Here is a 27,398-nt window from a genome sequence, read left to right as displayed (position 1 = left end):
GATCTTTGCCCTACATTAAGTGCCATGCATATCTATACTCATGTCTGTAAACGTCAAATATAAACCCCATTTCACTTGTAAGGGATTAATCAAGAGGAGATCATTTGAGGTCATTGGTGCTATATCAGTATGAAGCTGGTGATAATTGGAGCTTGCTTAAGTGCCTGAACTATTGGAGTCTATGAATTTCATGCTGGGTATTTTATTCCTGGCAGTCAGCATCTCTTGACTGGGCCTCTCCTGCCTGAGTAGGTGACTTACAGCAGTGGTTATCAGGTTATCAATCTGGTTTCCTCTGATTTTTTGCTAGGAGAGGATTACTATTCCTCTGTTGTTACTATTCTTCAGTGCAAGTTATGGGTGTCAGCCTAAAAATACATGTCCTTCAGGATTATTTATTGCACAGCAGATCAGATGCTGTCATTTGAATCAACTACTGTAGGTGGAGTGCTACAGGAGAACAGTCCTCTCTTTGCAAATGTTATTGCTCAAGATAAGTGTGTAAAAAGCAGATTAGGAGATGACATGTGACGTGTCCTTCCCTCAGTCTAAAAGTGCAGGTCATAAGATGAACTTTGCCTGACTGGTTATGCAGGGAGTTTATTTGCACTCATGGTTCTTAGAGACAAGACTTGGAAAAAAGAGAAATATAAAATGACTCTGAACTCTTGTCTCAGTTACTGTATATGTGGAGACCCTCTACCTGTGTCTGATTCAGAGGTAAGAACCTTATTTCACCTATGCTTTTGGTGCCATGACCTTGGAAGGGGCTTAGGGCCAGTCTCACTTGCTGTGCTGAAGCTGTCAGTGTGGCAGCTGGGTGCTCACTTCCCTCTGAATGGCTTCAGCTCAGCCAGTTGTGGGCTGAAAGCTGCAGGGAAGCTCAAGTGTTCTTGAATGATAGCTGTGACGCCATTGAATGCAGAATTTATAAGAGTGTTCTATTTAGGGGAAATTTCCTGTCATAAATGGAGGAATTTAATGTAGGACAAAGGACATGGATCATTTTTCATATCTCAATTGCAGTAATCTTATTAAACTTCTATTTAATAATGCTGCCTGCTAGTTAAAGTGGTTTTATACAATGAAATTTCTCTTCAGCTGTCAAAATTTGCCACTCTATCAGGTGCTACCAAAGGCTGTGCTGGTTGAAAATGGCATGTAGAGCAGAAGGTAACAGAGAATGAACTATTTTATACAGGCTTCATTGCAAATCAAGTATAAATCAGTGTAAATCAGGTTCTAGGCTAATGGTTGCTTTGAACATGCAGTACCTGAACTGCCTTCATCTCATCTAAAACAGAAACAAATGGTAGCCACGGGCAATCAAAATGCAGCCTCTCTTTTTGGAGTATTTTTTAGCTATGAACAGTCAGAAATGCACCTGGGCAGTGTGAAGATTCTTGATAAGGAAGTTGGCTGATTTTTATTACAAAAAGATCAGAATTAGTTCATAATTCATAAAAAATTACAGCAGGGTTCACCTGCTTACAGTGAATTGGAGTTTGTCACTTGCTCCAGCCGGCAGTCATGAAAATCCAACCCAGAAACATCTGTCTCCCCCTCTCTATTTTTTGTTCCATTCTGTATAGATGAGCCACGAAAGGTCAAGAAAACACTGAGAATTTGGAAATTTAAGGCAAAAGTGAATACAAATTTTTATGTGCAATATTTTCTTCTCAAAAACTTCAGAAGTTCAGATAGAGATGTTCACAGCAGCTTTACTTCATGTGGACTGAAGTCCTTCAAAATGTTGTCATTGATAAGTATTTCATTCAAGGCTGTTTTAAACCAAATTTGCAGTACTAGTGCAGATGTGATACCTATGGGTATTAGCCTCAATGGGCCATATGGGCTGCTAAATACAAATGACATTTATATTTTCTTAGCTTTTCTTTCTGGAAAGATCAATTTTCCTCTATTTGCATTATAGCATTGTATCACTCTTTCTGCTCTGTCTGACATGATAAGTAATTTCTCCCTTCCAAAATGAATCACCTCACTAAAACAATTTGCACACAGCCACACAATCTGTAGATCTGACACTAGAAAGAGTGTGGGAAGGGTGACAGGAGGAATGTGACTGCCCATGTTGGTTTCACATGCAGTAACCTGTCAGCAGCAAACCTTCGCACTGAGACTCACAGCTTGTTTCCATCACTGGGTGCAGGTAAAGCAGAGGAAAATGTGTGTGTTTATTTATTTTTGTTTTTAACAAATGCTATATTTATCGTTTCTTATGTATATGAAGTTCTACAAGTGCCATAAGACAGGACCAAGTGAATGCAGTATTCACGATAATGTCGTAAGTGCCTTTAAACACAGCAAAGGTCATAGGTCAGTTACTAATGGTATCAGTGATGTTATTTGCCTAAGAGGTCCTGCCAACGTAGTGTTAACTTTACACAGCACAAACAGCTAGTGATATCTTTCCTTTGCAAAGTTAATGTCTTCCTGAATTGTCAGCTGTATTTATTGTATTTACGGTAACACTTCCTTTTTAGCAATGTTAAGTTGATCTGCCATGTGAAAAACTCACAATTGATTTAAGTATCAGAGAATTCTGTAGCTTATTTGACTTGTTCACATTTAAAAAGGTTGTTTCTGATGACCTCTGGAAGAAGTCCCCATCCCAGGATGAAGAAAAGACAGACACGCAAAGGGTCACGCCCAGGAGATGGGGCTCTGGAAAAAGGTCTCGGCCCAGACCACTCTCAGACTATGGCCAAATGTCAATCAGAAGTATCTCCATACCTGAAGATGCAGTTGCTGTGGAGGCACAGAAGACAGACTGCACGGATGGAGAAAATCAGCCAGGACTGGCTTCTGTTGGGTCTGTGATCCAAAGCAATACAGTAGGCTACTCCAGAGGGCGAAAAAGAAGACCCATCTCTGTAATAGGTGGGGTCAATTTCTATGGAAGCGGTCCGGCAGAAGAAATTGAAGGTCTGCTGACACAAGTAAGATAGAGATGTGCTCTCTGCAAACTGCATAAGACCCTTTCACTTCCTTGTCTTTATCTTCAGCCTAGAAAATAGAATGGATGCTTCCTTTTCTTCCTTCCCTTTTGTCAAGCTGACAGCATATACTCAAATTTCTGCTTTCCTTGTCACTAATTTCTTTGTCTTGTTGTTAAAAAACAAAGCAGCATGGAATAAAACTGATACTGTCTTTGGGATATCTTTTTTGTATTATAAATTAACCTTGTTTCATTCTTGGAGTGATTGTTACTTCCCATATGGGTGTGTAAGAGCTCATTCATGTGTAATACAGCTCTGTATTTAGTTACCTCACAGGGTGTAGACTCTGAGGAACAGAGGAGTGCAAACATATGATAATAACATATTGTTTGTCAGTCATTTCAAAATCCCCAAAAGCAGATCAGTTCAAACCTGCAGCGATTGTTGTGGTGTTCAGAATCTTGGGATTGGTACACTAAGGGTACTTAAAACTAATAAGGAAGTCACTTAAGAAAATTGCTTAAATGGTTTAGAAATGGTGTAAGTTATTGAAATAAAGAGTTAAGAACACTGACAGTGTGAAATAAAGCCTGCCTGTGTACTTCTAAATTGACCTGATGGAATATAGGAAGCCCATAAGGAAATAGCAAGTAGTTCAGTTAGTGCTCGATGGATACCTGTATACGTACTTGCCTAGAGAAATAAAAAACCATCTGAAATACAAAAATAGCTCCTTTTTTCCCGTAGGTGGTCTTGAAAAGGTATGGTGCATAAAGGGACTTGCTGTTCTGTTCATAGTGATGGCCCTGTTTTGTAGGTGTTTAAAGAGCTCCAGTCTCCAAGGCCTTGGTAATGCTGCAGTGGTAAGGTGTCCTCCACGTTCTAGAAAAGCTGTAGGACTCCTTCCTGAAGGAGCTGCAAAGTTAATAAAGCACAAATTTATTATTAGTAAGTAATAAAAGAAATTTAAAAATGTGATTCCAGTGGTTAGTAATATTATCTGGAATCCTCTTAACCTACTTTTTCTGGAAAGAACAATGCAGTATTATTTATGGTTCTGCTAGACCCCTGATTGAAACTATCTGCTGAAATAATGTTAGTACTGGATTTTCAGTCTTCTGGGAAAAGCAGTTTTTAATATGAATTGTCATATTGCACATTTTTTCTTTATATTTTCTTGATGAAATGATGGATCCTGACGTTTGTACCAGCAATACTGGCTGAAGCTAATGGAGGTTTTCCTCAATCAAAGGCTATGTAACTGGGATATTTTTAAAATTAATTTTGTCAGTACTTAAAAGAGGAAAGCTCTTATTATAAATTTTTGGCCATAGAATCATAGAATCCTTAGAGTAGGAAGGGACCCTTAAAGGTCATCTAGTCCAACTCCCCTGCAATGAACAGGGACATCCACAGCTAGATCAGATTGCCCAGAGCCTGGTCCAGCCATTTTACCCACAGATACGTGGATTTCTGGATTAAACCAGATTGAGTATTGCAACATACTATCTTTAAAACAACCCAGATAATTCTTGCTTATTATGGAACTCATTGAACATTCCAACCCCTTCATTTACTGCTGGAAACAAATGGTATTTCTTCAAACCTTGCTCGCACCTTGCTCAGTTTATTAGCTAAAGATCCATCAGGGCAGTTGACTCTTTCTTTGCTCGGATGCTGCTGCAAGGGCTGTGCTTCAGTGAGCACACTGCTGGGACCACAGAACTGTGGCCAAAACCAAAAGTATGGAGCATTCCCAAGAAGGGCACATTTTTAAGCCAAATGATGGCTTTCACAAGTCTACCACAGAATAACAGCACTAGAGAGAGAAGGAATCTGGATTAATGCCTTAGATAAAAAATACGAATTGCCTGCAAATAAATAACTTTGTTGTTTAATTGGCCGATTACTTGTGTGACTGACATTACTTCTGTTAGCTATTTGAAACAACAGATCCGACTTACCCTTTATTATTGTTTAGTCTATTATTGATAGGATCCTGAGACATTGCTAGGGTACTGAGGAAATGAAGTTGAAGACAAGGTCGCAGTTAAATTGTACTAAATGCACACTGGACTTTTTGATAGTCCTTACATTTGTACATTCGTAGCTGAAATGTTAGAGAGAAGGGCTAATGAATCAGGAATACATGTGTAGATGAATTTTACATGGGACTTTCAAAGACTGATCTTTACCTTGCTGATATTTTTCTTAAAAGCTTTGACAACTCAAAGGAATATTTTGGGAATGTAATGTAAATTCCTTCTTTAATGTGTTTTGCTTTTGTCTGACTGCTCAGGTGTGAGATACAGTTTTCAAACAATACTAAATTGTTGATTTCCTAAGGGAGTGTCAACAGATAGACCATAAGAAAAGCCCTCATGTTTCAGATTATTTAACGAAAGGGCCTATGAACAATAACCACTGAATGATGAGAGAAGATTAAATATGTCTTTCCTTGAAGTTTGCATGATGAGTTTTGTTGTCTAACATGGAGAACTTATGCCAGGTCATTCAACCTGGTTGATGTGAAGTTGTTTAAAGACGACATAAAATCAGACTCGATTTGCAAATAGGTGGGTTCTCTAACCATAATGAGAAAATGAATTATTTGAATAAAGAAAATGTCTTCTATATAAACTTAAAAGTAAGCTAAATGTTATCTCTTTTTAATGTGACTCCTGGGATCTTCAGAGCCAGGGGATCATTTAGACCATCATTCTAATTTTACAAAAGAAATCTATTTTACTTATATGAAGAAAAAAAGCAGCCTTGGAAATGTACGCAACTTCCAGCTGTAGCAGTGTTGGTCATTCTTAGAGTATTCAGATGGGTATTTGCAAAGTTAGCCTGAAATCAGTTAGATTCCAGAGCATTCAGGTATGGAGTATTACAAGATGAAAGTTACACTGTGTACCTGATTGTAAGAGAAAACTAAGGAGTTTTAATGTAACAGAGAACTATAACATTACAGAATGTGATATGGTGAATAGCATTTAAGAAACCTGAGGTTGTGTGGGGTGGGCGTGTTTGCTGCCCCTGTCATTAGCTGGACTACCAGCAGCAGCCGTCCTTCGCACCACGTTGTACCCATGGACCGATGAGCGAGTTGGTTGTAACACTGATCTTTCATGCTTTCCCCGCAGCCCACCACGCGGCCGCCCGTCCCCGCACACCAGGTGCCCCCCTACAAAGCCGTCTCTGCCAGGTTCCGGCCCCTCACCTTTTCACAGAGCACTCCCATTGGCCTGGACCGCGTTGGGCGACGGCGGCAGATGAGAACATCTAATGGTGAGAAGTGCAAGATCTTTTAGCTCTGGGTCTCAGCTTCTTGCCCCGGTTAGGCCAGCACATAGCTCAGTGTGAAATAGGAAATGGTGCAGACAAACTCAGTGACAAAGCTGTGCACAGTTAGCTTGCTTAGTTTTAGAACTTTCTCATCAGTAGTTTGTCCTGCGGTGCTTGCACAAACCTTGTTCTTCACACCTCCTCTTTGCTCTGGTTTACTCTTTTATGCCACTTGTGCTCCTGTATTTTCCACTTTCTGTTCACATATCTGCCCACAGCTAAAACTGAAGTATGAAGGAAATAAGTTACAACATGCTTGAGTTCACATGCAAACCACACCACATCTATTTACAATTTTGTTATGCATTCAGCTTCACTTCCTAGGTAGAAAAGTGTTAAATAATTGAATAGCTTGTTTCTGAGAAGTGTTTGCAGCTGCATTTGCTTACCTCAGGGGTGCAAGTAGCCCAGCTAGATTTCTGGTCAATGATGAGTAGATTCCAAAAAGATTGCCTCCTCACAGCCTCTGATACATGCTGCGTGTTTTTTTTCTGTAATTCTTTCCTATTAGGACACAGTGTTATCTGTAAGTAATATTTAGTCATATTTAGTGGAACATTTCTTGGCAGATGAGAAGAATTTGGTATCAATTGTGTTCTTTCACAGTGAGCATAATCTGAACAGTTGTGTTTTATTGATGAGATTTGGAAATAAGCAAAATGTTCACTTCGGAGCCTTCACTGGCACGAAGTGCTGCTGGGAGCCTTCACTCTGCCTCCTTGCGCACAGAATCAGTAAAGATGTCTGAACAGGGCCTGCTATGACTACAACAAGTTCAGCAAGACAAAGTGCTGGGTCCTGCACTTTAGCCACAAAAACCCCAGGCAATGCTACAGGCTTGGGGCAGAGTGGCTGGAAGATCGTGTAGAGGAAATGGACCTGGGGGTGTTGGTCCGTGCTTGGCTGAACATGAGCCAGCAGTGTGCACAAGTGGCCAACAAGGCCAATGGCATCCTGCCTTGTATCAGCAATAGCACAGCCAGCAGGAACAGGGAGGTGATCTGTACTCAGCTCTGGTGAGGCCGCACCTCGAGTACTGTGCTCAGTTTTGGGCCCCTCGCTGCAAGAAAGACATCGAGGCCCTGGAGCGTGTCCAGAGTCATGCAGTGAAGCTGTGGGGGGTCTGGAGCACAAATCTATGAGGAGCAACTGTGGGAACTGGGATTTTTTAGTCTGAAAAAGAAGGGTTTCAGGGGAGACCTTATCACTGTGCAACTACTTGAAAGGAGGTTGTGGCAAGGTTGGGTCAGCCTCTTCTCCAGCATAACTAGCGATAGGACGAGAAGGAATGGCCTCGAGTTGCACCAGGGGAGGTTCAGGTTAAAATGCAGTTAAATAAAATATAGTTAAAATTTCTTCCTTGAAAGAGTGGTCAGGTAATGGAATGGGTTGCCCAGGGAGGTGGTCAGGTCATCCCTGGAGGTGTTGAAGAAACATTTAGATTTACTGAGGAGCATGGTTTAGTGGGGAAACGTTGGTGATAGGTGGACAGTTGAACTAGATGATCTTGGAGGTCTTTTCCAATCTTGGTGATTCTACGATTCTATGATTCTAAGCAGGAAATCTAACAAAAAGCATTTTTCAATGTTTCTTTGGTAAAATTACACTTATCTTTAATAGTCAGTACTTGCTTTATATGATTCTAAGTTAAATTTGTGTTGGATAATATCCAAATTCTGCTCAAAAATCTGTCAGCTACAAATCAGTTTATAGAACATTTTAAACTGCATTTTTCTTCCTAAATATTAGGCAGTTTTCTGCAGAAGGTGCTCTCCAAGAAAAAGAGTTTAAACTTGCTTCCTATGGCAAAGAGGTATGTGATATATACAATATTAGTGTTTCCATTTTTATTATAGGAAAACATTGGGAACCACTGTAAAACCCATGTGTGGGGTGTTTCATTGCTGTGGGTACTTAATCATTAAGCTTACTTAATGATTCAAACTGGGCATAGAGCTGAACTGCATCTCCTTTTGCAGTCCTTGTTGCAACCATTTGGGATCTCCGTCTGTGATTCCAAAGACTGTCCACAAATGAACAGTTTTTGTTTAGAAAAAAAAGAAATAAAGTATCACAGAGAATAAATTGTTGGGTTTTTTTTGAGTTATCCATTCCATTTTGTTAATCACATGAAACTACATTAGTTACCCTAGACAACTGCCTGAGGGTAGTGTGTTTCCAGGTATTTAGCTTTAGAATACCTGTTCTCCTTAATACAAGCATCAGGATGATGAGTGCTCAAAGCAAGATTTCTGCCAGTTTTCAAGACAGTGAAGCAATATTGATTATACTAGATGGGACTTTTATGACTTGTTATAATAAACATAGAAGTTGAACAGGAAAAACTTCTTTAATGAAAGCCCTAAGGGCAAGTGGGAAAGCAAGTGGCTTTGTAATTAAAGGGCTATTGCACAGATATTCTAAGTAGCTCCAGTAGAAAATAATGAAGTGACTAGTGTCACACATTCTGGTCTCTTTCCTTTTTCTCTTAAATTCACAAGGCATTTCCTTGTCTTTGAACATGTGAGAGTTTTTTGTTTGCTCATGTACAGTGAAATATGATAACACAGAAGCCCTTTATTATAGACAGAAATTCTGGACCCAAGCCTTGAAAACCAGCAGTATCTTATTTTACTGACTAGTTAAAGCCCAATATATTGCACGGCTACTTTTGTATCAGTGGGAGATAGAACTGAAGATTTAAATTTTTAGAAAATCAGCAGTTACAAGACGGTGAATCTTCATGCTGTAGGAGTCAGAAACAGCCAAGATGTAAAGGAAACTTCCCTTGTGACTCTTATTGCTACTCATCTGCTTATAGCATTACAATTTTAAATTAATATGAAGTTACTAATTATCACAATAGAAGAAATTATTATCAACATCTCAGAAATTCTGTCTTTTTTATACCCTATGGGCTTGAATTTGGCTGAATTCATTTGTGAACCCCTTTAGATAGCCTCAGCTCTGAGTAGGTGGATTCAGCTCAATTTACTCCAAATGTGACTATCTCCACGAGAGTAACAGTTTCAAACACCCTTCACAGGCAGTGGTGGTCTGGGGCTTGATTCAGTGGCCCACCCCAGGTGCCCAGTACAGGGATACCTGAGTTTATACAGGGGACTGGCATCTGAGACCAAGAACCTATGGGCAACCTATTCCTTTCATGATATGGAAATCCTATCATCCAAAATACTTGAAATGTCCTAAGCATCTACGTTAAAACAACTGATGGGAGCCCTTAGTAATTTCCCCCAGAGCAGATTTGATAAGGACTATCCTTAGAGTGGACTGAATTCCTCTCTCAGCTTGTTCAATTCATGTTAATTGTAATGGGAGTTTAGATGCTGAGTTGAAATGTAGATCTTGCTATTGAGATGAATACATCCTTTTATTTGCCCACACTACCATTCAGCTACCATCAAGGTTTTCACAGCTCAGTCAAGATTTTCACAGCTTATCAGTGCTGGGTTTGAGCAGCTGTGCAGCCTGTGCAGAGTGCAGCTGAGGCACAAGCAGACTAGGAGAGGAGGTATTCAGGTTCTCTATTCCTATCACCATTCAGATAAAAAGCCACCCCAAGTAAGTTATTGGCCATGGAAATGAATAAGCAGATGTTATTAATCACTCCCCGAGAAAACAGTTTGCAGGTTACTACTATGTCCTTGCTATCCTGCTCCCCAGGAGAGTGAGAATGTAGTAGGTGAGAAAGCAGGAAATGCATATTGCCAGGTTGTGCACTAGTGGCATGTTTGTGACTGTCAGCAGGACGGTGGGACATTCTGATCTTGCAAGCAGCTCCTTGGTGGCTGCTGCCTTCTGAAAAGCTCAGAGAGGCAGGAAGACAAACAGGAGGTTAAGGAGCATCATGAAATCCCCTTCCCTGCTGTGGGGCAGATAGGTGTCCTGGGAATGGCAGTGGACAGGAAGCAGACTGAAGCTGTCAGGTGAAAACTAGGAGACGAGGAGCTCAGTGGTAAAATTATCTGAAATGCTGCCAAATAATGTGCTCAGTGTCAGACAGAGAGGCCTTTGTAACTTCAGGCACCTTCCTGCAGAAAAATGGTGTTAAAAAAAAAAGGAGATTTGGATTATTTATGAACAGAGGAATATTTGAAATGAAAAGATCCTTTGTTTTCTGAAGCAAAAGAAAAGCAGGCCACTGACACGCAAATCAAGAGATTATAGAGTAGTTTCCAAACAAAGAATTAGGGGAAAGCTGGCAAGATGAACTAATACACATTATGGGACAACACATCCTTTACAAGCAATTTAAGTGATCCTGAAATAAGGGATGGGGCAGAAGATGGCAAAACTCTACTGCAAAATAGGAACTGTTGGACAAATGTTGCTTAAAAACAATTCAGAAAAACAGGAAACCCCGCCACTTGTAGTGAACATTTAAAAGTGTGATGGAGAAATACACATATTTTCAAAGAGGCTACATGGCATATGGGTATATAATAAATGTGGTCGAAGGAAGATAACTAGCAGAGCACATCCAGTGTGCAAACATATAGGGATGGCAGTTGTACCAGTGAAAGAGTGTCTCTAATGTATTAAAGAAAAACTAACAAGTTCATCGCACCAGCAAGTGTCACAGGACCCATGGATTAGTATTGCCATGCCAAAGTAGGAAAAGCATCATAACAAGATTAAATTATGAACCACCTGAGATCACACAAATGATAATAAATGTGACGAACTAAGGAAATCAGAGAGGTGTCAATGGCAGCAAGCACAGTCATAAAAGGAGACTTATAGTATCGTAGAATTGTAGAATGGCTTGGGTTGGAAGGGACCTCAAAGATCATCTCATTCCAACCCACGGCCATGGGCAGAGTTGCCAGCCACTAGGTCTGCCCAGGATCTCATCAAGCCTGGCCTTGAACATCTCCAGGGATGGGACATCCACAGCTTCTCTGGCAGCCTGTGCCTCAGCGCCACTGAAACTGCTCCTGTGTGTTTTAAGCAGTATAATGGGGAACAGTGCTACATTTTTAGGTGCACTGTAATAACTACTTAGTGCAGCTAAGCAGGAAACCTACAGGAAGGGAAACAATTCTTGAGTCATTCCTCAGGTGTGTGGAGGATAAAATATCAGCTCTTTGAGGGTATGTGTCATCTCACTCTATGGGTATCTGCAGCTGAGCTGATTGACTCAGGCTGGAGGAAACAGAATTTGGGGGGTAGTTCATGGGCCAAATTTAAATGATGGCAGCGATGATATACCCAGTGGTAAAAAAGCACCCAGAGCGATCCAGTGAGCAGTAGGCTTGTGAAGCTGACATAACAGTGCATAGAATATATAAATATTGTACATAGTACCTTGAAACTATAATAGAGAGTAACAGCAACAGAATGGTGGACTCTTATGAAGAAGAGTCAATGTGCATTTCTTAGAGGAGATGGGAGGGAAGGTCTTCCTATGCATTACTGAGTGATGAAGCACTGAGAGAGGAGGAAGGTGACTGGTTCTCTTAAGGGGAGAGATCATGAGTGGACAATGTGAAGGATTGCATCAGTCTTCTGTGTTTGGTGCCTTCACAGATAATGTAGAAAGGGAGGTCTGGGATGAATTTACTGTTTTTGCACGTGGGCTGCATTATTCATGGCAGTGAAAACACAAGCTGCTTGAACAGAGTAGCAGAAGGGTTTCATGGCAGGGATTTCACTGTCAGTAGGCAGAATTTGGTGTTGATAAAAGCAAGGTAGTGCACATGAAGGAAAACAAGCCCGGCTTACTGAGGGGTGGACTTTGAACTTTCTGAAGGCAATTGCCTTGTGATTCTACAGATAATGTCAGTTCAGTGCATAGTAACCGTCAAAACAGTAAATACAAGGGCAGGAATTTGTAGGAAGGGAATGGAGAACAAAACAGAAAGCCTGATTGTGCCACTGGGGTGGCATGTGGAGGCCATCTGCCTGCTCCTCTCCACCTCAAAAGGCATTTCTTACAAGGGACAATAGAAAGAAAGGCAAAAAGGACAGGAAAATCCATTCACTGCCTCTATGCAAAGTGATTAACTAGGCTTGGACACTTCAGCTTGGAAAAAAGAACAACAGGAGAATAAATGTCTATCCACTGATTGGCATGGGAAAAATGAATTTTTATTTTTTCTAATGATGTAAGAAATAAATGAAAGTCTCAGGTAGTTAAGTTCAAAACAAAAGACAGTTTTCATATTCTGTAAAATTAAACTACAAAATTAACTGCTGCACATGATATGTCAGATCCCAAAAGCTTACAGAAATGCAGAAAGTGATCTGAAAATACTGGCTCATTAAACACTGAGATACCGCATCTGCCCCAGGAGAAATCAGATCTGCAGATAGCTGGGATGTAGGGGAGTACATTAGAAAGCACCATTACATGCCTCATCTGGTTTTATGTTCTTCCCCAGGCGTCTGCTGCCTGCTGCTGTCAGAGAACAGTGGGTTGGGGGCACTTCTGTTCTGCCTTAGGGTGGGTGGGTCCCATGACATTTTCTTATACAAAGCCTCAATAGAGTATTGAGAAAAGGATGAAGTGGGATTTATTATATGTTCTGTACTTCCTACTGTCTGTTCAAATTGTTTAAGGCAACCAAAACTTAGGGTTCAAACTTCGCATGCTTTGGTAACATCAAACCACTGAGCTGGGAGCAAACACAGGAAGGTACCTACAACAAGACTTCCCTGAGGTGGCAATCCAGCTTCTGCTGCTGCAGCATTTGTGCTCTACGCAGCATTTTCAGTGTTGTTGGTGAGCAGTGTGTGAGGGCACACTAACTGGTCTGCCACTGCAAGGGCAGCCCTCGCCTGTCCTCAGCTGATCTGTGAGGATATGAGCCCAGCAGAAGCTCACCCAGAGGAGAGCTTTGGTGGCAGCTGTGTTCATGGCCACACAGCTGGGAACTGTGCAGGGGAGGAGGGCAGGCTCCTCCTGGCAGCAGCCCATGGAGTGCTGATGAGTCACCAGGCAAACACGCACTTCTGTGCCACTCTGCAAGAGTCAAATCGGATGACTGGTTTCCAGAGATGATTTCTAATCTCTCCTCTGTAAGAACGGTGTGGTGTCTGATCTGGTTTCCCTTTGGCAGTTCAGCAAAAGGGGTTTTGGCATGGCAGAGAGCTTGTTTTCTGCTGCTGTAAAGTGAGAAGCCTTCACTAGCACGGTGATGTACCTGGATGTTTCCCTAGCTGGTTTCTGTCTTTGCAGTTGTTTTTTTTCCAATTGTGAGAAGAACGTGAAGGTAGATGTCAGCATCTTGCAATACAGAGTAGCTTACTGCAATCCACTAAGCAGCAAGAGGTGACTGGGAAGTTTGGCAGTTCAGAAGGGATTTCCTCTCGGCCTCCAGTCCAGTGGGGCAGGCTGGGTTTCTGCGAGAGCACCTGGCGGGGTGAGCGGCCCCAGGCAGTGCCCAGGGAGCTTGTAGGTGGAGGGAGCTCTGTGCGGATGGTGGGCACTGCAGCCAGTAACTGCTGCTGGGAGCCCTGTTTTCGCTCCCTGCTTGCCATGTGCGTGAGAAAATGCCTCCGTCCTCCCTTTTCTCCCTGTCTTCTGCAGCCTTAACCTTTTGGCTTCTGCTGCCCTGCGTAATGACACAGCAGTTCGCTGTGAGGCAGTTCCAACAGCCGCGTTAAAAAAAAAAAAAGGCCTTCATTGTTGATTTCTGCTTGTGTGGTGTAACAGCGGTGGGCTGATTACATTAGAACCGCTGGAACTCCAGGAACTCCCCGCTCCTCCAGCTCTCCCTTCGCAGTCGCCGGGCTGGGATCGCAGCGAGGCACAGTGCCCTCCCCGCCGCTGCGGGGCCGCCTCCCGCCGCCGCTCTGGCACTTCCTCCCCCGGCAGCGCAGCCCCGGCCTCCCGCGCAGCCTGCGGCGGGGCGAGGCGGCTCCGGGTCCGAGCTGGGCCCTCGTGGGCAGCTCCCCAAGCCCTGGCCAGGTACCCCGGTGTCAGCATGGTGGCCCGCGGGGGAATGGCACGGTTTTGGAGTCTGGAGAGCCTCCATATGGGCACGAGTGAGTACCCGCTCTTTTTTTACGGTGTTGAATGAGGCGGTTGTGCCAGGTGGGGGGCTTGGCTGCTCTCACGCCGTGTCACTCGCGGCAGCCAATGGTGACGCCGGTGGTCGAAGTGCTGGGAGGTGGGAGCGCTCCGAAGCATCCTTAAGTTTCTAGCTGCCCATCCGCGGCGCACAGCCCTGCCTGCAAAGACTGTGTGAACTGGTTGATTTGCCGAGGAACACTGAGCAGTTATCAACCCCAAAATCGCAGCCATTTTTCACCTGGAGCTAAATGAATTGAGATGCCTTGGTGTGCCATCCTCGTGTGCCATCCCTGCCAGAACGAACCAGCAGGCAGCACTGATATTGCAGAGGAAATGTATAAGGGATCACTGCGATGATGCAGGTGTTGTTTTTGTTGTTGATTTATAAGCTAAACATTGATTTCATGAATTATTTATTTGCAGATTTTGTAATACGTTTTACAGGGTGTGTTTGAGAAGTTTATCAGTGCTCAGATTTACGAGTCCCTAGGAAAAAAATCTTGCTTTTTTTTTTTTTTTTTTTAAGAAGGAATTCCCCATCCTTGTTTGTTGCTATTATGCCATCAGCATGAGTGCATATTTAAAGTGCCAGTGGGTAGCAGAGCATGGTAGAATAGCTGTGTTGCATTACATCGTGACCGTGGCATGTTTTTCCTCTTTTAAAGAAAACAAAACTCTTCTTTTTTATTTAATGAGTGCGGCTCTCAGCTTTGATCTCTTGTACATCAACACCCAAATGACCAAATGTGCTTGTAATGGTCTGAGCAGCCAGAAGTGGGGGTTGAAGTAAACCTCACCGTAAAATAGAAAACTGATAATATGTCTGTTTGTGACATGGGTAAAGCAAGGGCAGCGTGGCAGGGCAGGGTCTGCTGCTGTGCCTCATGAGTGGGTGGGAGCAGCAGGTTCAAGAATTCAGACAAGAAATCCCTCCCCCTTGGAAGGGAGAGGGATGCTGGGTTGCTGCGTTGCTTATCTGGGACACAGTAGACATGAAAAAAGGAGTTCAACACTAGCACCCCATTCTAGGTATTATTTTTGATTGGATATTGAGGACTGTGGGATCTTCAGACTTTCTGGTTATTCTTAGTTCAGGACAACCTTAGGAGTAAACCTGTAGAGATAAATTAAGGACTAACCAGGCAGTGCATTTGAGCAGTGAGACACCGATCGTGAGCGCTTCATGCTCACCCCCAGAACTGTTTTGGACACTGCATTGCAGCTGGCTTTCCAAGCCATGGGTCTGGCCCTGAGCCATGTGGATGGGAGTCAACCAGTGTTATTGGTCCCCAAACCAATCCTTTACATTTGTGAAGGGGAGGTGATAGCCACAAGGCCCTCTCACCTGGAGATGGAGCCCCAGATAGTAAAACTATTCTGTGAAGTTCTATGCAGTAATTCCAGATTTTCGTGTGCACAGAGACAGTCATTTCCTTGCTGTTTCTCTTGGTTTCTGTGGCTGTAGAGACACGACGAAGCTCACCTTGTTTCTGACTTGTTTTTGCCTGCAACATGTGGGCTGCCCACTCGTTTCGATGGTGTCCTGGGGAACGTGTCAGGGATATGGCAGAGCCAGGGACTGGCAGTGGTGGTAACTGCACCCAGACCTCTCTTCTGGGTCAGATTATTTCGCATTTCTTCTGGATTTAGTGAAAAAAAAAAAAAAAATGTAGTTCTGTTTTTCTGCACACAGAAAGGAGAACGTCTGTATTTCATCAGATGCTAAAAGGGAAAATTACAAAGAAGAGTAAAAAGTAATTCATGTCTGAAGAGTGTTTTCCGGTGAACCCTACGCTTTCATTGTTACTGTTATATTCATAGTAACAGAGGCAACTCCAAAGCGATTCCTCTCGCATTGTTTGTTTTTGGAATAGATGCTTGTGTAAGAATGATTGCACAAACAGCTGTTCTGCCTTTTGTTTCAGCTGCTGCAGATGGCGGGACCGAATCTTCAGCACTGGTGGATGACAATGGCAGTGAGGAAGATTACAGCTACGAAGAGCTCTGCCAAGCCACACCAAGGTACCTGCAGCCTGGAGGGGAACAGCTCGCCATTAATGAGGTAACGTCCTGGGTTGCATTCCACTCTGGGGAATCTTTGCATTGTTAACACGGTGGAGTGCGTGCTTTCCGCACGTGGGTGGTTTCTTATTACTAAAAACCATCATAATGAAGTATCCAGCATTTGTGGTATCCTGCCTCGGACAGTGTGCAAGGTCAGATGCCAAGGGAAGAGCACAGTGACAACACTTCACTGGAAGCCTGACTCATTAGCTATATAGCTGCTGTGCAGTAGGACTCTGTTCTTACTCTAATGGATGTATGCACAGATTTCTGAAAATCCAGAATTTTAGTTTTATCCTTTAGGAGGATGAATCTTGGGCACTCTGGTGAGATGTTCTGATCTTTTTTTTGGTAATTTATAAATAGTTCATTGTTTATCCTTTGTCCTTCACATCCCTTTTCTCTTCCCATCTCAGCTGATAAGCGATGGCAGCATTGTCTATGCAGAAGCTCTCTGGGACCATGTCACTATGGATGATCAAGAGCTGGGCTTCAAAGCTGGAGATGTCATTAGAGTCCTGGAAGCTTCCAACAAAGACTGGTGGTGGGGAAGAAATGAGGACAAAGAAGCCTGGTTTCCTGCTAGCTTTGTCAGGGTTAGTATCTCTGTTGCTTTTGCACCGTTGATACATGAGGTCCTTGTAGTGGAACATGGCGGAGACCATGGTGTTAAATCTAAAAGAAGGAGCAGATCTTCAGCATCTTTACATCCAAACACCAGAGGTGTAACTCATGGTGACTTCCCACATTATAATGCAGTAGAGGATCGTACCCTCAGATCCTCTGGCTCCTCACTTCTTTATTTGTATGGTCCTTTTGTAGTCAAAGAAATTTCACTAGTAGAAATGAGGACAGCAGAAAGCTCAGCCAGGAGTGTATACAAAGAAAACAGTTTGTGTGAGAGACTGGGGCAAGCTGTGCTGTGTGCTGCTGGCTTCTGATACTGCAGGGATTTCTTGGTAAAATGGCATAATTTATTACCATAGTCTTCTTTAGGAGTCTGGTTCATAGTCTGAGATTCCTCGTCAGAACTTAACCAGGTTATTGTGACTCTTGAATGATCTCACTGAATTATGTTTTATAATTTAATTTAATTTACTTTTTGAGAGCCTTTAATGAAACTTGGGCTACACTGTACTTCAGTACTGCACAGTCTGCAAGAGGTGGTTCCTGCCTTTAGCTCTCTAAACAAAATGGACAATCAGAAGAAAGTGGATGAGGGAGGTGCTGTTACTCAGACAGGGAGTTGGGGCAGGAAAAGAATATTTTGAAGTGTTTAAGAGAGTTGTTTGCTTTTGAAATTTTTACTCATAAGCTGGTATTGCCCAAATTGCACATTAACTATTAGTAAGGGCAAGAAATAAACTTAATTCTGGAAAATACACAGGCTACGCAACATGCATCTCTCTGATGCTGGGTGTAGAGAGCCATGGATTTAACCAACTTAAAAAAAAAATCTCAACACATTATTTGAGTATCTGGTGAGTAGAATGGGAATTTTTATTTTTGTGAAATGCTGTCTTGTAAGGAAGGGATGGGAACATTTCTGTCACAAGTTATCTCTGATTTGTAAGATGTTTGTAATGATTTTGTCATGTTTTGTAAAAGTTTGCTGTTTTACTCTGCTCTGCTTTGTTGTGGCTGCAGCTGCGAGTTAATCAGGAAGAACTGCCAGAAAACTGCAATAGTATCCAGGATGAAGAACAAGATGCAGATATTAGCAAGCATCGTCAGAAAATAGCTGAAAACAAGGATCAGATGAGAACCAACGTTATACAGGAAATTATGAACACAGAACGAGTCTATATCAAGCATCTCAAGGACATCTGTGAGGTACTTGCTTTTAAGCTGAGGGCATTCAGTTGACTTAATGGGAGCAAAGCATCCCATCTAAGTTGAGAAGGGGAATGGTTTCCCGTGTCACAATATTCTAAACTGTGCTTCTAAGGCTGTCAGTCAGAACCTCGTTGTGCCCTCGTAAGGCTTTCCTCTCTGCAGGCTGCCACAAGGCACCACTTCCTTTTTGAAAAAAAAACATTCCACTTTTGACACGGAAAAAATAGTTTGCATGTCTGACTGCTATTTCCATAGCAATAAGTGAGAGGAAGTGCAGTTTATTTAAAGCTTTTTATCACTTGGTTTAGATAGAGAACTTACAGTGATTTTAATAGAATCTGCTACAGTTCAGAGACTAAACCTTTTGTAAGTAATGTGCAAAAAGAATGTTTGCTGGATGAGATTTTCTCCAGCAAAGAGGCTTTTTTTGGATGCTTCAGAGCTAAAAAGTCTTTAAAGAACTAATTGGTTTGAACCATGAAATATTGAGAACACTGTTTTTTTTCTTATTATTCAAATTTTCATGAGGGACCTCGTTCCATCAAGAAGCTTCGTAATACTTTTCACTGACATTTGCTTTCTCTGATGTGGACTGTGATGCATCTGACTTGTTTTTCACGTGTGTTTGTGGTTAACATCTGCATGGGTGCTTAGCAACCTACAGGATATTCTTACTACACTTAGTTTGCTGGTTCTCTCTGTATTTGCTATGTTGTTGTCCTTCAGTCATTGCTAGGTTCTTTCATGGACCACGCAGTAGAAATGACAGCAGTTTGTTTTTAAGTGAATCAGGCCTTTTTGAGGAAAGATATAAAGGAAGACAAAAACACAAAATTTTTTTGTTAACTGGCAGGCTTTTAAAAAAAAGCCAAAACTTTAAATGCAAGTTTTGTCATTTAGATTTACTGTTTCCTTCTGATAGCAAGCTTGATTGAGTGCCTAAAGGATGAGGGAGGAATTTGTACACACAGCTGCATCAGTGCCACGGCTAGCCGAGTTCTGGGGCTCTCTACATGTTGTACCAACTTACTAACTTTTAGTCTGCTATTGTGTTTCTCTAATACATATCTCCTTCAAATAAGATGACATTCCTCTGATCTTTTACAGAAGAGCATACACGTTTTTGAAGTATAGAAACAGTACTGCATGTTCAACATTTTGGGTAGAGATGGTCTGTTATCCTCCAAGTGAATCTGTAGGGTGGTGCAAGCAGGCATGAGCTGAAAATACACTCAGATAGGACTGAGCCAGAAAAGCTGCTGCAGATAATAGTCCAAATGTGCCAGTGCTGCACCAGAATGAATCACTAGCGCTGGTGCAGCCAAGGAGAAATTTGCTGTGTTTGAGAAGTGCCTGCAGTCCACATTAAAGAGCTACACAGGAGCTTATTTTCCTGGTAAACCTCAATAGCAGGCTTTTTACAGCTGTCTGCTCCCAAAGCTGTTTGGGAGAACCCTGCCTGGAAGCGGCCACATGGAGCAGCCTGACAGATAGCCCCTGTCATACCAGCTACCCTTTGGAGTCATCTGCACCCATAACTGATAAGGGAATGGAGCACAGCTGCTATTCGTGCTATCAGCTGCTGTTCTGCACACTCCTGTCACTGCGCAGCCAGAGCAGCAGGTAGCTGAAGTTCTGCATGGTAACAGCAGCTGAGTCTGGAGCCCCTGGCCTCACGTTTACCTCCTGGCTGTGGGAGCACCGATAGGATCTGGTTACTGACCTAATGCTGTGGAGTAGAACTTGCATTTACTTACCATCGGATACAAAGGAACTGGACCTGTGTAATGTTCTTGCAAGTGAGCACACACAAAAAGGGAAAAGTAATTGTATTTGTATGTCAGTCTTTCTGGTACTGTACCAATACTTTCAGCGAAGAATAGCTAAATGTTCTGAACATATCATAATATGACCTTAATTTTGCTTCCCTGACTTAGACTGGGTCCTACCTACACCAGCTGCCTAAGGAACCAGTATTTTAGCCTTGGTAGAAGTTGTCTGTATATTAATTGTTTCAGTGTTTGTTCCTGTAAAGAAGAACTGTTATGGCACAGGGGATTACAGAAAAGCACAGCAGCTGAAGCAGTAGTTGCATGTTGCGTTGGAAGAATCGATTTGGGCATGAATCTGCAATCTCCTTGGCCAGTCATGCCTGTATGGCTGGGAAACCACTCACATGCCCGATGATCATTGGATTTTTGCCAGTTCAAAGGGATGCTTTCAGGGTAGAAACTGTTATTGTATCTTCAAACTAATGAGGTTTTTGTTGTTTCCAGGGTTATATTCGGCAGTGTCGCAAACATACAGGAATGTTCACCACAGCCCAGCTGAGCACCATTTTTGGAAATATTGAGGATATTTACAAATTCCAAAGAAAGTTTTTGAAGGATCTTGAGAAACAGTACAACAAAGAAGAACCTCATCTGAGTGAGATAGGGTCGTGCTTTCTCCAACATGTACGTTGCAGAAGTTGGTTTTATTTATGATATGAACAAAATCTGATAAGAAAATGATAACTGCGTGAGGGGACTTCACTAACAAGTGGCTATCAAATGTTGAGCTTTAAACAGGTAGCATTTTAGAATGTAAAGTATTTGCAATCAAATTTAAAAATATTTAAGTATTTCAGATTTCTCTTTAGGAAGTGTGTGTCTTTGTGCACGATTTCAAAACCATAGTGATCACAGATGAGCTGGACTGTCTGCAATGATCTCAGATGGCTTATTTGGGCATGCAGTAACTTCCTAAAGAAAATAAGGATTGAAGGTGGTGGGGAAGGAGTCTTGATTCATAATAGAAATGTAGCTGTCAAGTCATTGTGATTTCAAGGATTCCCCAAACAAAAGCACTTCTTGAAGTAATGAGCTTGATCATCCTGACTTAATGAAAGCTTTTATCTCTGTGTTCATGCAGAGAACATACACAGCTTTGGAAGTTAAAGGCAGATTCATGTGTAATTACAAAGCTGGTTGTTACTGAATTTAGAAACAATATAAAAATGAATTAATTAAAGTAGATATAACAGCTGTTACAAAAAATGTCTTTCATCCTTTGTAATCAACTACATCGGGTAATGCTTTGACTTTTTCTTTTTTGTAGCAAGAAGGCTTTGCTATTTATTCAGAATATTGTAACAATCATCCCAGTGCCTGCATTGAACTTTCCAAACTAATGAAACAGGGCAAATACCGTCACTTCTTCGAGGCCTGTCGCTTGCTTCAGCAGATGATTGACATTGCCATCGATGGTTTTCTTCTCACGCCTGTTCAGAAAATCTGCAAATACCCTCTGCAGCTTGCAGAATTGCTCAAATACACCACGCAGGAGCACAGGTGAGAGAATTAAAAAGGCAAACCTTTACTCAGTAACCTAATTACTGAAAGCTTTTGGTGACAGAGCAGCAGTTCTCAAGATCAGGAGCAAAACTACCAGTGACTCCAATAGAGGGGAGCTCCTTATGGGCATCTTGGACCCATCACAACATTATCAAAATTTTATAAAAAATCATTAGCAAAATCTTGTTCAGGGATTTCCTGGGTATTTTTGCATTTGTTGCTGTGGCCTTCTGATAAAAATTGCCAATAAAAGTAGGTTGTACTCCACCAAGTCTCCCAGTAACTTTAAGGCAAATTCTTATTGCCCCAAAATAAATACAGAATACTTGGAAATTGCTATTTCCATAGCAGTTCCATTAAAAATTTGATATGAGGATCTTTGTTATTTGCACTCTTTGCAATCTGTTTTATATCTAAGCTACATCAGTGGGCTTTCTGGATACATGCTAGAACAACTGTTTTGTTCATTTGTAAGCTCGCTGTAATGATCCCATTCTCTCAGAACTGAACTCCTCACCAAACACAAGCTGAGTTTTTACCACTCAGTGTAATATTGCAAGTGATGAAAATCAGAGGAAAAATACAGAACTAGAGAAGAGATCTTAACAGGATAGGAAAGGTACTGTAAAAGTAACAGCTCTTCAGAAAAGGAATGCTATAAATTAATAAAATAATTCTTCTCATGAACCCACAATAAATACTTTTTTATTTGGTGTGTACCAGAAGGCTTTGATACTAGAAGGAACGATTGATTTTCTTCCATTACTCTGAACTACTTAGAATCATTGAATAGAATCATAGAATCCTTAGTGTAGGAAGGGATCCTTAAATGCCATCTAGTCCAGCTCCCCTGCAATGAGCAGGGACACCACAGCTCCATCAGGTTGCCTAGGGCCTGATCCAGCCTCGCCTAGAAAGTCTGTATGGGTAAGGATCCAGCACATCTCTGAGCAACCTGTTCCATTGCTGCAACACCCTCACTGTAAAAGAATTTTTCCTTATATCTAGCCTAAATCTACCCTGTTTGGGAAACAACGCCAGACATTAGATTTTTACCTGCGATAAGTAAGAACTGAAGTTGCAGGTTATTAGCCTTTCTGATACACTCCTAGGCTGATTACCTCTTTGACTGAATTAAGATTTTATCTTTAAATGCCTACCTTTTTATTGTACAATTGCAAGAAAAATTTGTGACCCCAGTGCTCGAAGTCCAAATGCAGCCTGAGGTGATGCTTTGTGGGCAGAAGTCTGTGCTTGTTCAACCTTCAGGAAACTCCACTTGGAAACAAGGGCGTTTTTGCTAGGGACCAGAAGGGATGTTGACTGCTGGTATTCAGGGCTTTAGTTCTGGTGCCTACAGACTCAGCCATGCTCTCAGTGTCCAGAGGTGCCCACAAGCAGACGAGCCCACACTCACACCGAACCTCAGCAAAGCTCAAATTCAGCCTATTCTTCTGTAGCTTTTTCTTTTGTTGTCTTAAAATGGCTGAAGGTGTGGACAGGCTGCCATGAAGGCCACGCTTCGTGCCACAAGTGAGGGCTGATGTACACACTGAGAGAGGGAGCTGAGATAAGGAAGGACAGGAGTAGCACTGTGACTGTCCAGTGGTCACCCCTGGGACGTCTCCCAGACACAGGGAGGATCTTGTTGTTGTTCATCTCACTTCTTGAGTATACTGAGTGCAGATGTGTAAAGAAATGCATCCATCAGCAGCAGCTGATGAAAATAGGAACAGAGACAGAAGCAGATAAACAGGATAGTGACACTGATGGTCTGGCAGGGTTTATTTCTGTCTCATTACTATTCTCTACCTCCAGCTTCCTTTTCTGCAAGAGTCATAATGATAATGGAACAGAGGCAGCTAGGACTGTAAGGCAAAAAATAAGCCTCTTTCCTTCCTTCTTCTTAGAGACTATTTGAGAAAGGTGAAGGAGGGATGGATTCTATACAGAGGGAAACCCAAACCTGCCTGCTGGCTGGGGAGAGCCATAAGCATATGTGGAGCTCAGGGAGAGAAGAGGGGAGCAGAGCAATGGAGGAAGAACAGGAGACTGAATTCCATCTGGAGCAGATGGGGGAAGGTGACAGCCTTGGCTCTCGCACACTTCCTCCATTTGAATGGGCCACTTTATCACTTTAATTCTCCTTGGTGCTCAGGCTCTTGGGTCCCTTGCTCAACTTGTTTGAGGTTGCTGTTGGTATCTTTTCTGCCTGCATAACTTTCCTTGTTCACATTTGTTCCCCCAGCCACTGGGAATGAAAAGAAGGAAATGCAACTGTTAAACTTGATCAAAGGGATGATCTTCACAATAAAATCCCTCTAAATCCCTTTGGTGAAACGTATAATCAGTTTTGGGTTTTACCATCGTTTTCAGTAGAGACGCTATATCTATTCATTAATCTACTTCTGCCTCCCTGCACCAGTTCAGTCATTTGCTCCTGCACAGAATGCAGCAGTGCACTGTACAGATTGTTGTGTGAGGTCGAGGATAGCTGAGAATCACGTGTCTCTTCTTTAAGTACTTTGAGTAAAAGGATAAATGCAGGACAGTAGTTTGAGTACCCTGTCACATTTTCTAAGTGCATCGTGCCCATTGTACAAGTGATCTTTGAAACATGCCTACATTTCACAGTGATTATAACAACATAAAAGCTGCTTATGAGGCCATGAAGAATGTGGCATGCCTAATCAATGAGCGAAAACGAAGATTGGAAAGCATAGACAAGATTGCACGTTGGCAAGTGTCTATAGTAGACTGGGAGGTAAGTGCCAGACCCTTTCCTGATCAAAGGTACTGTGTACAGTACTTTGTGTCCTCTACAAGGTCTGTCCTTCTGCATGGAGGGTCGTTGGTGGGTGTCTACTTTTCAGCTGGTCACTGCTCAGTTGAAAGTCCAGTTGCAGTGGTTTTGTTACTGATTACTTTGTTTATCGCTCAGGAAGAGCAGCAGGTAGTGCACGATCAGATGCCTTTGAGATGGCGCTGACATGTAGGAGATGACAAAATGGATTTTTCTTTTATGCTTGGATTGTAGAATCTCATCCAGATTTGTGGTTGTTTTATCAAACTTGAACCTGCTTCAGTGACTTTAACAAGTGTCCTCCCAATTTATGCTGAAAGAAAGCAGACCAGAATCACTTTTATTGAGTTCACCTGTATGAGATTATCTACCTTCTATGGCATTTTCAGCTCTAATAGTTAAAATACAATAAAATGGATTTAAGACTTGATTAGTGAAGTAAGACTTGATTAGTGAAGTAAGACATGCTAAGATCTGAAAATGACCATGTTTACTTACTTAAAGACTATGTATCATCTTAGGGACCGGATGTGTTAGCCAGAAGCTCGGAACTGATCCACTCAGGAGAACTGACCAAAATATCAAAGCAAGGCAAAAGCCAGCAGAGGACTTTCTTCCTCTTTGACCATCAACTTGTGTTCTGTAAGAAGGACCTACTGAGAAGGGACATCTTGTATTATAAGGATCGTATCGACATGGATGAGATTGAACTTGTAGACACTGAGGATGGCAGAGACAAAGACTTTAACGTTAATGTCAAGAATGCTTTTAAGATAATAAACAGAGCAACAGAAGAGGTTCATTTGTTCTGTGCAAAAAAGCAGGAGGATAAGAAGAGATGGATGGAGGCATGCGAAAGTGAAAGGAGAAGAGTTCGAGAAGATAAGGAAATGGGTAAGTGCAAGGATTTCCTCTCTATAAGGTAGTAAGAACAAAAGAGGATGTTGTTTTCCACTTTTTTTTATGCTTTGTGCAGATATGCACTCTGCCTACTGGGGCTGTTGCCTCTGTTACCTGACATGGCCTTTAGCTGTATAAGTGAAGCCTGTTCAGGTGTGTTTGTGCTGTCATCGTGTGCCATTCTACTACATGTTACCATTCCCTTCCTGGCAGGCAACACTGCTCCAGAAAACCCTGAGCGTGGGGAAACTCAAAAGGGGTAGCCTCACAAGAGAGGTAGCAGTGGCAATGATAATGAGGAGATTTGTTTTAATAGCACTAACACTTATTTAAGCCTGGGTCGTGCATTTCTGTGGAGCTGAGCAGGTCCATAGTAGTTGTACCTGTTTTGACGCAGGTGTCTTGAGCTAGAAGAAATATAGTTGAGTAGAAACAGCCAATATCTGTCTGGTTTTGTGTGACAGTAGCTTGGATATTTTCTCCATTACCCAGAAGACTACTTGTTTTTCTTTTTTTTTTTTTGCGTAAGTGAACACTTCCTTCAGCCAAAACCAGTGGAAGGGCGCCAGTACTCTCAACCTCAGGTTTAAATTTGTCTTGTTGATTTTGTAAGTTATCTTGCTGGAGTTTGCATAAAGCCTCTAATCTAACTGCTCTGAGATGAAATACCTACTCGTCAAATGGCATTTTACTTCTATTTTCAAAAACACTTTGGTGCGGGTCGTTGTCTCCCAAACCATATCTCGCTTTTCTTAGCTTTTATGAATACATATGAAAAAAGCCCACATGCAGAAAATCCTTCTCCAAACCACTAATAGTAACCCTAAGAAAGTGGTCTGATCTCTGCTGATGAAACTGCTTTCATTTTTTTTTTTGTCTGTTTCCTTGTTTCTATAAAGGAAAAAAAAAAAGCGGAATAAAATAAAAGAAACCTCACACCCCGAAATTATGGCTTAATGCTCTTTGTAAGTTAATAGACTGATTTGTAGTAAGTTCTCTGTAAGCTCAGGCTAAAAGAGTAAGGGGAGTTTTAAAAGCATAGAGCTGTGCAGGGAAAGGCAGAATGGAACGAGAGCAGCTACTTTATTCTGCTTTTGAATTGCAGCTTCTGTGCTCTTCAAGTACAGATCAGTGAAAGGAGAGACATCACGTAAAGCGTAGTTTGCTCATGCTGGCATAACGTACCCGTGTGTCTTCAATGCCATGTGTGCAGGGAGAGGAAAATGAAGTGCATGTCCATGGGCTCCAAATGATGCCAGATCTTTGGCTGCCTTTCACAGTGGATGTCTGCCTTGTCTGTACTCAGCACACATCAGTCATATACCTGATGTATGTCATATGTGAGAAACTGGAGTGTGGGATCTTACCCCAGGCTGATGGCAGCCCCAACCACATCACAGCCTCCTTTGGTGTCTGGTGGAGTATGGGATGCTCTGTCCTCGGGGTAGAGGGAATGTTGCCCTCCATAGCCTTCTGCCATGTTTGCGCTGGCATGTTCAGGACATGCTGTATGAAGATGATGTCCACCCAGTATCTTGTTCAAGAACTGTGCAAAGGAGTTACAATAGTTCCTTCTTTGTGTTGTACAAATGTACTGAGTTTATACATAGAGGCTAATCTAACATAACAGCATGGATTTGCTCAGTGCACAGAAAGCTTTTCCAGCTTTTAAATCACATATTTTATTCCATGTGGATCAGCAAATGAATTCATTAAATATGGGAAGTATAAGCAATGATTAGATAAATATTTTCGTATCATGTCCTTTCTTTACTCTTTCTCATAGGAATGGAAATCTCAGAAAACCAGAAGAAACAAGCCATGCAGAACGCCCGTAAGTCAAGGCACGGAAAAATGAAAGGTAGGTGTTTAGGAATGGCGTTGTGCTCCTATTTTGTTGCAGCGTGTTTGTTATCAGGAATAAGTACAGGGATTGAGTTTCTGAAGCTTTTACCTTTTCTTCTTGGGTTTACATGGAGATTGAATTATTCCCATTAGCCCAATTTCAAACTTAAGCACCTTTGTGAACTGCCTACTAAGTCAGTTTCCCGTTCTCCTCTAGACAGTAAGCTGCCATTATCTCTTTATCAGAGAAGAACAAGAGGTTTATTTAC

The 27,398-nt window shown here is 42.0% G+C and overlaps 2 protein-coding genes across 6 annotated transcripts in view; one reads left to right on the top strand and one right to left on the bottom strand.

Annotated features, from left to right (window-relative positions):
* TNFRSF19 (TNF receptor superfamily member 19) overlaps positions 1-27,398 on the bottom strand; it is a 501,102-nt gene that overhangs the window by 319,653 nt on the left and 154,051 nt on the right. The window lies entirely within an intron of this gene.
* The window catches only part of SPATA13 (spermatogenesis associated 13), a 58,114-nt gene that overhangs the window by 25,892 nt on the left and 4,824 nt on the right, over positions 1-27,398 (top strand). For 2 of the 5 annotated variants that reach the window (XM_052671184.1, XM_052671185.1), the window contains exons 3-12: positions 2,598-2,960; positions 6,107-6,251; positions 16,272-16,408; positions 16,827-17,006; positions 18,058-18,243; positions 20,523-20,702; positions 21,346-21,578; positions 24,216-24,345; positions 24,906-25,278; positions 27,071-27,145. In XM_052671184.1, coding sequence (XP_052527144.1) covers positions 2,598-2,960; positions 6,107-6,251; positions 16,272-16,408; positions 16,827-17,006; positions 18,058-18,243; positions 20,523-20,702; positions 21,346-21,578; positions 24,216-24,345; positions 24,906-25,278; positions 27,071-27,145 — 2,002 coding nt within the window. Of the gene's footprint in view, positions 1-527; positions 721-2,597; positions 2,961-6,106; positions 6,252-7,990; positions 8,122-14,172; positions 14,319-16,271; positions 16,409-16,826; positions 17,007-18,057; positions 18,244-20,522; positions 20,703-21,345; positions 21,579-24,215; positions 24,346-24,905; positions 25,279-27,070; positions 27,146-27,398 lie in introns of those variants that run through there. The other 3 variants (XM_052671186.1, XM_052671188.1, XM_052671187.1) reach the window with 3 other exon arrangements.

This window comes from Tympanuchus pallidicinctus, unplaced genomic scaffold, assembly GCF_026119805.1.
Source record: "Tympanuchus pallidicinctus isolate F22 unplaced genomic scaffold, pur_lepc_1.0 scaffold11, whole genome shotgun sequence".
In the NCBI taxonomy this organism is placed as follows: domain Eukaryota; kingdom Metazoa; phylum Chordata; class Aves; order Galliformes; family Phasianidae; genus Tympanuchus; species Tympanuchus pallidicinctus.
This window is presented reverse-complemented; position numbering and strand designations above follow the sequence as displayed.